We start from the raw sequence: 12455 nt of genomic DNA, 5'->3' as shown, positions 1-12455 counted from the left end.
AAGTATCCATTATGACTTGGAGAATTGCACTTTTGCCATTTCTGGGAAGTGTCACCTGGATTGTGAAGATAGGATTGACTTTAGGCAGAAGCTTGGTGCTTTCTCTGGCAAACTGAACCTCAAGCTTCATTCTCTGCAGCTTTGCATTCTTGTGCAGACTTTCATCCACAAGGAACTTTTCAACTTCCCCACTATCGTGAAGGGGCCATCAAAAGATTTCAGTGTGTCCAGCATGTCTAGTCTCTTACTCTCCTTTCTTTGAGCCATCTCTTGTTTCTCATCTGCCCTACTCTCGAATTTTGCCTTCATGAATTTACTCCAGTTGAGTTCAACCTCCCTTTTTGCTTGTGCTGCTGCCTTGAAACCTCTGAAGCTCCTGGCTCTTCTGTAAAATTATTGACCTATTGACTGCGTTCAGTGTGCCCAACTTCTTCAGTTTGTAGTCCACCTTGCCACATTGTCTCTCCATCCCAATGTTGTGCACAGGGGTGCCATCAATGTTACTAGCCTGTTCACTGACAGGGTCCATTGGGAAGGTCTCCTCATCCATCCTCTGCCTGGCCAGGACAGTCTTCAGATGGGGCAGCATGAGATCTGTCAGCTGCTTCACTTCATCCAAGTATTCGGCAGCCACGTCTGACACTGAGTTCAGGACATGTCCAGTGCCTGTCCAGCCACTATAGCATTCTTGGAAATGGGCTATCTTGACCTGCATGCAGCCCTTGTACCATGAACTGGCCTACACCTTTCTTTGTGGTGCTCTCCGATGCATGTTATCATTTTACCTTTCTCCTTCTCCTCAAGCTTAACCACAAATAGATACAGACTTTGAGCCTCAATTTGCTGCACAGCTGCCGTTATGCCAATGTGTTTTCCTAAGATATTATTTTATTTTTAATGATAGAAGGGAGGAAAAGGGGGCAAAAATCATGTCCGATTTAGTTTTTTGGGTGGGTTGGGGGGTTTATTTCATGATAGCTACCAACTTCCAATACATAATATCTCTCAAATGACCCAATGCACCATCACTGAAGTGGGCGTAATCATTTTCAAAAATGTTTATTTTTAGGCCATTTATCCCCTCCCCCTGTGTCTGTGTGAAACCTGTGCTTGTCAGTGTCTGTGTGGTATACCTAATAGTGTGTGTGCAGTATGTGCACTCTTCTGTACAGTACAGTGTGCATGTCTGTTCACAGTATACAGTATTTCTTGCATAGTGCGTGCGTGTGTGTGCGCCCACACGCGCGGGGGGTTGAGGGGCCAAGACCATGTCAGGCCCAGGGGGCCAACATTTCTTAATCCGCCCCTGGCTGCTGCGCGCACAATTTGTTTTGTTTTTAACCCCTTCTTAACCCTGAACGTACATTGAAAATACACGCAACCCTAACTCAAAATGCCGGACATTTGAGGCATTTAAGAAACTCCGCCCTGAAAGTTCCGCAAAAGAGGACATGTCCGGTGAAAAAAGGACGTATGGTCAGTCTATCGTAGCCCGTTGGCTGCTAGCATGCCGTGTGTTGTGCCTCGGTGTAAAGAACATAATGTCATGGCTGTCTAGAGTTTCCAATAATTTCTACAACTCTTATTTTTTTGTAATAGAGTGATTGGAGTACATACTTGTTGGTCACAAAAAACATTCATGAAGTTTGGTTCTTTTATGAATTTATTATGGGTCTACTGAAAACGTGACCAAATCTGTTGGGTCAAAAGTATACATACAGCAATGTTAATATTTGGTTACATGTCCCTTGGCAAATTTCACAGCAATAAGGCGCTTTTGGTAGCCATCCACAAGCTTCTGGTTGAATTTTTGGCCACTCCTCTTGACAAAATTCGTGCAGTTCAGCTAAATTTGTTGGTTTTCTGACATGGACTTGTTTCTTCAGCATTGTCCACACGCTTAAGTCGGGACTTTGGGAAGACCATTCTAAAACCTTAATTCTAGCCTGATTTAGCCATTCCTTTACCACTTTTGACGTGTGTTTGGGTTCATTGTCCTGTTGGAACACCCAACTGCGCCCAAGACCCAACCTCCGAGCTGATGATTTTAAGTTGTCCTGAAGAATTTGGAGGTAATCCTCCTTTTTCATTGTCCCATTTACTCTCTGTAAAGCACCAGTTCCATTGGCAGCAAAACAGACCCAGAGCATAATACTACCACCACCATGCTTGACGGCAGGCGTGGTGTTCCTAGAATTAAAGGCCTCACCTTTTCTCCTCCAAACATATTGCTGGGTATTGTGGCCAAACAGCTCAATTTTTGTTTCATCTGACATCATATGGACAAAGATAAGACCTTCTGGAGGAAAGTTCTGTGGTCTGTGGTATATACCTGTATACACACACACACACACCCACACACACACACACACACACACTCACACACACTCACACACACTCACACACACACTCACACACACTCACACACACATATATATATACACACACATCTATATGGAAGAATAGATACGTGCTGCCTGCGTTCCTACTGGCATTCACTTTGAACTTGCAGCTCAAAAACGTGTCGTCTATCTAATTCATCATATCTATGTCTGACAGACGTGCTGCCGCACTGTATGATTATGATTGTCTCTCCTGATTTATTAACCTACTTGCTAATTTACTCTTCTTAGCTGGTTACTTTCTGCTGTAGTGCGGTTCATTTTAGCTTTCTGTTGAAGTGTACAAAGCATTTATTCTTGTTTCACTAGTTCACATTTAAGCTAGCTCAGCGCCGCAACTAGCAAAGAGCGTGTCCGAGCTAACCCAGCTAACATGAAAATAATTTTAGCTGAAGGTTCTCCCGCGGTTAGTTCGAACCAAACCTAGAACTAATGTCTACAGAGCATTAGCGCATTAATGGCGCATTCTAAAAACGTTGGTATTACTTTATTTAACACAACGTATTTTCCAGACCATAGGGCGCACCGGATTATAAAGCGCACTGTCGATGAGCGGGTCTAGTCAGGTCTATTTTCATACAAAATATGCATCAGATTGTGGTGTACATAACATGTAATGGTGGTTGGTGTTGCATAGATGACGTTTTACAGATCATCTTCAAGCATACTTGCCAACCCTCCTGAATTTTCCGGGAGACTCCCGATTTTCAGTGACTCTCCCGAATATCTCCCGGGACAACCATTCTCCCAAATTTCTCCCGATTTCCAGCCAGACTTAAGGCACGCCCCCTCCAGGTCCGTGTGGACCTGAGTGAGGACAGCCTGTCGTCACGTCCGCTTGGCCAACCAAAAAGTAACCACAGAACACTATATCGTATCGTGTTCTGTGGTTACTTTTTGGTTGGCCAACGGTTTACGTTGTATTGCGCACCCTGACAGCAAGTGTGGGAGTCGGTTCTGAAGTATGAAGTAAAGAGACGTAACTTCATCACCTTGCCTGGTTATTGACTCCAACCCAGAATAGTACGTTGCCCATACCTATGCTCCTTCAAAGGCTGTGCTACTGGCTGCAAAGCATTGCACTTTCAAATACAATAATGAGTAGAGAGGAGTGTTATGTGTGTATATGTGTAAATAAATGAACACTGAAATTCAAGTATTTATTTTATTTATATGTATATATAATAAAATACACATATATATACATATATATATATATATATATATATATATATATATATATATATATATATATATATATATATATATATATATATATATATATATATATATATATAGCTAGAATTCACTGAAAGTCAAGTATTTATTTTATTTTTATATACAGTATATATATGTATATATATATAAGAAATACTTGAATTTCAGTGAATTCTAGCTATAAATATACTCATCCCCCCTTAACCCCGCCACCGGACCCGCCCCCCCAATCTCCCGAATTTGGAGGTCTCAAGGTTGGCAAGTACGTTTGTATGTCTTCAAGCCGCTTTCTGTCAGTCGCTTCAGGATGTGCCGTTTTCTGGGCGGTCTTATTTATGTGGCTCACCTTTGGCAGCATCTTCTCCCCGTCATCTTTGTTGTAGCGGTGTAGCGTGCAAGGACGGGAGTGGAAGAAGTGTCAAAAGATGGAGCTAACTGTTTTAATGACATTCAGACTTTACTTAAATCAACAACGGATCAGCATCTCCTAATTCGTGGCTCACTAGTGCAATAACAACGCCGGAAATGTGTCCCGTGAAAAACTGTCTGACAGGAACTCTCTAGTAACTAAAGTTCCTTGGGTGAATAAAAGTAAACTCACTACAGCGGTATGTTTAATATAAGTAAGAACTTTACACTACTACTACACTACAATGGCAGACGCGCGCAAATTTTCAGGACTTATGCAGATCCCAAATACACACCAACAGGTACCAGAAGGTAAGAAAAGTTGCTTTTGCATAACATTGTGAAACAAAACACCAAATAATATGTCTTAACTTATACACACACCATAATAATACTCGTATGTTGAAGCACAGTACAATCCATCAAGCGGTGCGGCTTCATAGCTACTAGTACTAAAACATTTGATAGATTGTTGAGCGCCGTGTTTAATGTTCTATATTTTCAATGGAACACATAACATTTTGATGTTGTTTACTTGAGTCATATTGCAGTCCACACATATCTCTTATGTGTGACTGCCATCTGCTGGTCACACTTTTCATTCCACCATGTACTAAATAAAATAACTTTGAGGTCGGTAAGCACAACCAAAATTATTTCGTACATTAGGCGCACCGGGTTATAAGGCGCACTGTCGAGTTTTGAGAAAATTCAAGGATTTTAAGTGCGCCTCATAGTCCGAAAAATACGGTACGTAAATAGTCAATGATTCGATATTTGTCCATCAATTCATGAATCGGTCACTTTTTAATGGTGATTCATCGGAGAATCGATCATTTTTCCCACCTCGATTGGTGAGTACTTGTAAAAGTACCAAATTCGGTATTTATCCCTAACTGTAATCCAAAAGGTTTGCGGTGCACAACTGTGTATCAGATGAAAATAAATGGAAGCACAAACCTTAAACTTGGTGAGATGGTTGTCTCGGATTGGGTCCCTGTACAGACAGCTCCAACAGCTCCCCATGGCTTCAGCAGGCCAGCTGAAACCTACCACGCACGCACGCACGCACGCACGCACGCACGCACGTACCCACACACACACACACACACACACACACACACACACACACACACACACACACACACACACACACACACACACACACACACACATAAACTATTGACTGCGCAGGACAGCAGCAATCTCTCATCCAACACACATCTTACTCAGTCCAGGCCATGGGCGTGAAGGGACGTGCGTGCTTCAGTCCCAGGATCTTCTGCTGGGCGTTGTGGTGACAAGCCACATGCTTTGCTGGATGGGCATCTTCAGGAGCGCCGTCACGCTCTTGGCCCTGACGGAGGGAACGGATGATGATGAAAGTACTCGTGAACACCTGCAGCCTCGCCATTAACAACATGCTTTTTTGCAGCGTTGCCGACGTGCACTGTAACATCCTGACGGCTACAAGACTCTCTGTATAGCGACAATAAAACAAACATGATGTTTAACACCTCGCTAGTTCATTTGGTAACGGCAAAATGTGCTAGTATTTACACTTGGACCCATAATAAATTTTGCTGGACGATATATTGCCCCATAAATAATTGCCAATAAATGATATTATTGACAGCATTATTTTGAGACCAAATTAAGCACTAATGTAAATATAATATGTAATAATAACGCACGGTGAACCGGTTCCGGTTCACCGTGCGTGACTGCTCGCCGTCTGTTCGCTGTTGCGAAAAAGGCTAAGTATCGCTCTATCTGTGTGCTTTTAATTGTTCTACAGCTTTCTTTATCACTTCTCAAACATATTTAGTGGTACTATTTAACTTGCAAATCACCCGATCTCTGTCCCACCACCCTTTCCTCAGCTAGCTAGCTGCTAAGCTAGCGTGGAGAAAGGCAGCGCCGGTCAGAAGGTAAGTAGGAAGCTACTCCCGCAGACCGTGACCACTTCCCTGAGGACAGCAGGTACTTCACTCGGTGACAGAAAACACTGTGAGTAATGGATTCCTGCGCGTCTTGCACCATACTCACGGAGAGGTTGGCTCTGCTAGAGGGCCGTGTCCGCCAGTTAGAGCAGAGTAATGTCGTAACTTTAGATGTTGCGGACACATCTGCTAGCGTTAGCTGTAGCGAGCTAATTAGCCCAGCTTGTAGCAGTCCTAAGCGGCCTACAAGCTACGGTGTACCGGTTGAGACGCATAATAGATTTAGCTCTTTAGCTAGTCCTACACCCCAGTCTACCGGGCACCACACCTTAGTCATAGGGGACTCCATCACCCGAAACATAAAGCTTAGCAAACCAGCCACAATAAAGTGTATCCCCGGGGCCAGAGCACCTGACATTGAAGCTAATCTTAGGGAGCTAACTCGCAACAGGCCTAGTAAACACGTACGACAGGCTAATCGCACCACTAATTATGCGAATATAGTTGTACACGTTGGCTCCAATGACACTAGAACAGGGGTGGGCAATTAATTTTTACCGGGGGCCGCATGAGCAACCCGAGCACTGCTGGAGGGCCACATCGACAATATTTCAGTTAAATTTTGCTCAATATTATTTTTGATATACCGTAAAATAAGCAATAATAATTCCATTTAACCTAACTTAACTTTATACAAAAGCAGATTGCTTTTGATGGTTTTATTTAAACTCTTAATCCTTAAATATTTATATTAGGCTATGTGAAATTGAAATAAGAAAACAAAAACAATCATTGAATCACTGCAATTTATTTTTAACATGTTCACACTTTAACTTTGTTCCACAAACAAGGAAAAACAACAAATAACTTAACAAGTTTATAGAAATACTGCAATACAACAAACAATAACTTGTTATGTTTTCCACCTCATTTTACCTCTTCATTGCGAATAATCCAGTCTGTTCTGGGCTTGAACAAGGGCATTGAAATCTGGCTGAATGTCTGAGGTAGCTATGCGAAGGACAGCTGAGAGGTGCTCATCTGTGATAGAGGATCTGTGTTTGGATTTGTTAAACTTCATCACAGAAAATGTCTGTTCACATACGTAGGTGGATCCAAAGAGGACCAGAATCATCTGAGCATGCCTCCTCAGGTGTGGAAAGTTCTCCTCTTTGAGGGAGGAGTAAAAGTCCAGCAATGAAACTGACCTGAAGTGCTCGGCCAGAAGTAGGTCAGACTGCAGGTCAATGAGCTCCATCTGAACATCGCATCACCACCTCTAAAGTTACGATACTCCCGTACAGTAAAGTAATGTCCGATCATTACCTTATAAAATTCGAAGTTCTGACTCATTGTCAACAAACTAATAATAATAATAATAACTACTATAGCAGCCGCAACATTAATGCTGCCACAACGACGACTCTTACTGACCTACTGCCTTCGGTAATGGCACCATTCCCAAATTATGTGGGCTCTATTGATAACCTCACTAACAGCTTTAACGACGCCCTGTGCGACACCATTGATAGTATAGCACAGCTAAAGCAAAAAAGGGCCCCTAAAAGGTGCACCCCATGGTTTACAAAAGAAATTAGAGCTCATAAATTATCATGTAGAAAGCTGGAACGCAAATGGCGTGCGACTAAACTTGAGGTTTTCCATCAAGCATGTAGTGATAGTTTAATAACTTATAAACGCATGCTTACCTTAGCTAAAGCTAAATACTACTCAAATCTCATCCGCCTCAACAAAAACAATTCTAAATTTCTGTTTAGTACAGTAGCATCGCTAACCCAACAAGGGACTCCTCCCAGTAGCTCCACCCATTCGGCAGATGACTTTATGAATTTCTTTAATAAGAAAATTTAACTCATTAGAAAGGAGATTAAAGACAACGCATCCCAGCTACAACTGGGTTCTATTAACACAAATACGACTGTATATACGACGGATACCGCCCTCCAAAATAGTCTCTCTATTTTTGATGAAATAACATTAGAGGAATTATTACAGCGTGTAAGTGGGATAAAACAAACAACATGTTTACTTGACCCACTTCCTGGGAAACTTATCAAGGAACTGTTTGTATTATTAGGTCCATCAGTGTTAAATATTATAAACTTATCACTTTCCTCCGGCACTGTTCCCCTAGCATTCAAAAAAGCGGTTATTAATCCTCTGCTCAAAAGACCTAACCTCGATCCTGACCTCATGGTAAACTACCGACCGGTCTCCCACCTTCCGTTTATTTCCAAAATTCTCGAAAAAATTATTGCACAGCAGCTAAATGAACACTTAGTGACTAACAATCTCTGTGAACCTTTTCAATCCGGTTTCAGGGCAAATCACTCTACGGAGACAGCCCTCGCAAAAATGACTAATGATCTATTGCTAACGATGGATTCTGATGCGTCATCTATGTTGCTGCTTCTTGATCTTAGCGCCGCTTTCGATACCGTCGATCATAATATTTTATTAGAGCGTATCAAAACACGTATTGGTATGTCAGACTTAGCCTTGTCTTGGTTTAACTCTTATCTTACTGACAGGATGCAGTGTGTCTCCCATAACAATGTGACCTCGGACTATGTCAAGGTAACGTGCGGAGTTCCCCAGGGTTCGGTTCTTGGCCCTGCACTCTTTAGTATTTACATGCTGCCGCTGGGTGACATCATACGCAAATACGGTGTTAGCTTCCACTGTTATGCTGATGACACCCAACTCTACATGCCCCTAAAGCTGACCAACACGCCGGATTGTAGTTAGCGTGTCTTAATGAAATCAAACAATGGATGTCCGCTAACTTTTTGCAACTCAACGCTAAGAAAACGGAAATGCTGATTATCGGTCCTGCTAGACACCGACATCTATTTAATAATACCACCTTAACATTTGACAACCAAACAATTACACAAGGCGACTCGGTAAAGAATCTGGGCATTATCTTCAACCCAACTCTCTCGTTTGAGTCACACATTAAGAGTGTTACTAAATCGGCCTTCTTTCATCTCCGTAATATCGCTAAAATTCGTTCCATCTTGTCCACTAGCGACGCTGAGATCATTATCCATGCGTTCGTTACGTCTCGTCTCGATTACTGTAACGTATTATTTTCGGGTCTCCGTATGTCTAGCATTAAAAGATTACAGTTGGTACAAAATGCGGCTGCTAGACTTTTGACAAAAACAAGAAAGTTTGATCATATTACGCCTATACTGGCTCACTTGCACTGGCTTCATGTGCACCTAAGATGCGACTTTAAGGTTTTACTACTTACGTATAAAATACTACACGGTTTAGTTCCAGCCTATCTCGCCGATTGTATTGTACCATATGTCCCGACAAGAAATCTGCGTTCAAAGAACTCCGGCTTATTAGTGATTCCCAGAGCCAAAAAAAAGTCTGCGGGCTATAGAGCGTTTTCTATTCGGGCTCCAGTACTCTGGAATGCCCTCCCGGCAACAGTTAGAGATGCTACCTCAGTAGAAGCATTTAAGTCCCATCTTAAAACTCATTTGTATAATCTAGCCTTTAAATAGACCCCCCTTTTTAGACCAGTTGATCTGCCGTTTCTTTTCTTCTCTCCTCTTCTCCCCTGTCCCTTGGGAGGGGGAGTTGCATAGGTTCGGTGGCCATGGATGAAGTGCTGGCTGTCCAGAGTCGGGACCCCGGGTGGACCACTAGCCTGTGCATCGGTTGGGGACATCTCTGCGCTGCTGACCCGTCTCCGCTCGGGACGGTTTCCTGCTGGCCCCACTATGGACTGGACTCTCGCTGATGTGTTGGATCCACTGTGGACTGGACTTTCACAATATTATGTCAGACCCACTCGACATCCATTGCTTTCGGTCTCCCCTAGAGGGAGGGGTCATTCACCGATGTCCCACTGGGGTGAGTTTTTCCTTGCCCGTATGTGGGCTCTGTACCGAGGATGTCGTTGTGGCTTGTGCAGCCCTTTGAGACACTTGTGATTTAGGGCTATATAAATAAACATTGATTGATTGATAATAATGCAAGTAACCCTTTCAAACGCAATACAATTATTTATTGTTAGTATGTTTACCATTTAATTGGAAGATCAATAACTTTTGATAATCATAAATAAGTAAATAAAACAAACTCTTAATCTCAGTAGGCAAAAATTCTACTTCAATAAATATTGAACATCTTAAAAAGCAAAATGTTTTCCCCCAGTTGGAAAAAGGGGCTCGAGTGGTTTGTTTTGTTGTCTTTTTTTGTTGCCATCACTTTCCAACAAAGTGGGCATACTTGTTGATGACTTCATCTTGACCAAAGTCAGACTAAAACATTTTGATAGATCTTTGAGCGCCGTGTGTAATGTTCTATATTTTCAATGGAACATACAAAATGTTGGTGTTGTTTACTTGAGTCATATTGCCATCATAGTGCAGTCTACACTTATCTCTTATGTTTGACTGCCATCTACTGGTCACACTTATTATTACACCATGTACCAAATAAAATTGCTTAAAGTTCGGTAAGCAAAACCAGAATTATTCCTTACATTAGGCGCCCCGGGTTGTAAGGTGTTAAGTTTTGAGGGGGAAAACATGATTTTAAGTGCGCTTTACAGTTCGGAAAATACGGTAGTTTAAATTAGGGGTTATCAAAGTGTGTGGCAAAGTACAAATAGCACATATGAAAACGATTATTCAAAAAATTTGATTAGAAAAAAGCTTCAATTTATATTATGTTTACAAAATCATAAAATCCGGACCACATGGAATGCCCGAAAAATTAAATACGCAGATAAATTTTCCTTTCGGCTGTTGCCATAGAGTGTGTTGCTGTCGTGATCTGTGTAGTGCCAAACAGCGTTCAGTGTTTGTTTTTGGGTTTTTTTATATTAATGGACAAATGTTAAATGTGCGATTTCAATGTTAATGATGTGCATTTATTAGAAAAAATAATAAAAGGGTATGGCAACTATTTTTCTTAAAACACGAATTGAGGCTACGAAGTGTGTTTTATCCGATTATTCGATTAATCAAACAAACTCTTAGATAGATTACTCGATAAGCTGCAGCCCCATTTTTCTATGGCATATTTGTGTGGCGTTTTCTGGCTTTGTAGACTAAAAAACTATTAATTGTCCGTATGATATAACTAAGCATTTGGGGTGTGGGAAAAAATCGATTCGAATTCGAATCTCGATTCTCCAGTTGTGCGATTCAGAATCGATTCTCATTTTTAAAAAATAGATTTATTTTTTTATCCATCCATCCATCTTCTTCCGCTTATCCGAGGTCGGGTCGCAGGGACAGCAGCCTAAGCAGAGAAGCCCAGACTTCCCTCTCCCCAGCCACTTCGTCCAGCTCCTCCCGGGGGATCCCAAGGCGTTCCCAGGCCAGCCGGGAGACATAGTCTTCCCAACGTGTCCTGGGTCTTCCCCGTGGCCTCCTACCGGTCGGACGTGCCCTAAACACCTCCCTAGGGAGGCGTTCGGGTGGCATCCTGACCAGATGCCCGAACCACCTCATCTGGCTCCTCTCGATGTGGAGGAGCAGCGGCTTTACTTTGAGCTCCCCCCGGATGGCAGAGCTTCTCACTCTATCTCTAAGGGAGAGCCCCGCCACCCGGCGGAGGAAACTAATTTCAGCCGCTTGTACCCGTGATCTTGTTCTTTCGGTCATAACCCAAAACTCATGACCATAGGTGAGGATGGGAACGTAGATCGACCGGTAAATTGAGAGCTTTGCCTTCCGGCTCAGCTCCTTCTTCACCACAACGGATTGATACAGCGTCCGCATTACTGAAGACGCTGCAGCGATCCGCCTGTCGATCTCACGATCCACTCTTCCCTCACTCGTGAACAAGACTCTGAGGTACTTGAACTCCTCCACTTGGGGCAGTGTCTCCTCCGCAACCCGAAGATGGCACTCCACCCTTTTACGGGCGAGAACCGTGGACTCGGACTTGGAGGTGCTGATTCTCATCCCAGTCGCTTCACACTCAGCTGCGAACCGATCCAGTAAGAGTTGAAGATCCTGGCCAGATGAAGCCATCAGTACTAGGGATGATGTTTGATAAGAAATTATCGAGTTCGAGCATATTATCGAATCCTCTTATCGAACCGATTCCTTATCGATTCTCTTATCGAGTCCAGATAGGTTGTTGTATATGGAAAAAAACACACAATATTTGGTTTAACAAAAGCTCACTTTTATTATATAAGAAAACAATTTAATCTAATAAATAAATATTGACTGTTACCCCCCCAAAAAAATAAAATAAAATAAATAAATATTGACTGTTGTTACCCAAAGTATATTAAGTGGGATTTTTCAGAAAAACAAATATATACAGTAACACAAAAACAAGCTGTCTCTGTGATCACTATAGGTGTATAAATAATAATATAGTGTTAAATAAAATCAGTCCCTTGGGCACAAAACTGAAAATAATACAGCTCTCCAAAAAGTGCACTTCTGCTGCTATTTGACATAACTGTTTGTTATGA

The 12455-nt window shown here is 42.3% G+C and overlaps 1 protein-coding gene across 2 annotated transcripts in view; it reads right to left on the bottom strand.

The window, feature by feature from the left end:
* Window positions 1-12455, bottom strand: part of frs3 (fibroblast growth factor receptor substrate 3) — a 60779-nt gene that overhangs the window by 37485 nt on the left and 10839 nt on the right. For both annotated transcript variants that reach the window (XM_062051679.1, XM_062051687.1), the window contains exons 2-3: window positions 5258-5385; window positions 4989-5077 (exon numbers count right to left, since the gene is read on the bottom strand). In XM_062051679.1, the coding sequence (XP_061907663.1) occupies window positions 4989-5054 (66 nt within the window). In that variant the 5' untranslated portion in view covers window positions 5055-5077; window positions 5258-5385. The remainder of the gene's footprint in view (window positions 1-4988; window positions 5078-5257; window positions 5386-12455) is intronic.

Source organism: Entelurus aequoreus, linkage group LG01 (genome assembly GCF_033978785.1).
Source record: "Entelurus aequoreus isolate RoL-2023_Sb linkage group LG01, RoL_Eaeq_v1.1, whole genome shotgun sequence".
NCBI classification, from domain to species: Eukaryota; Metazoa; Chordata; class Actinopteri; order Syngnathiformes; family Syngnathidae; genus Entelurus; species Entelurus aequoreus.
Note: the sequence above shows the minus strand (reverse complement) of the source record. Positions and strands in the feature narration are given on the sequence as shown.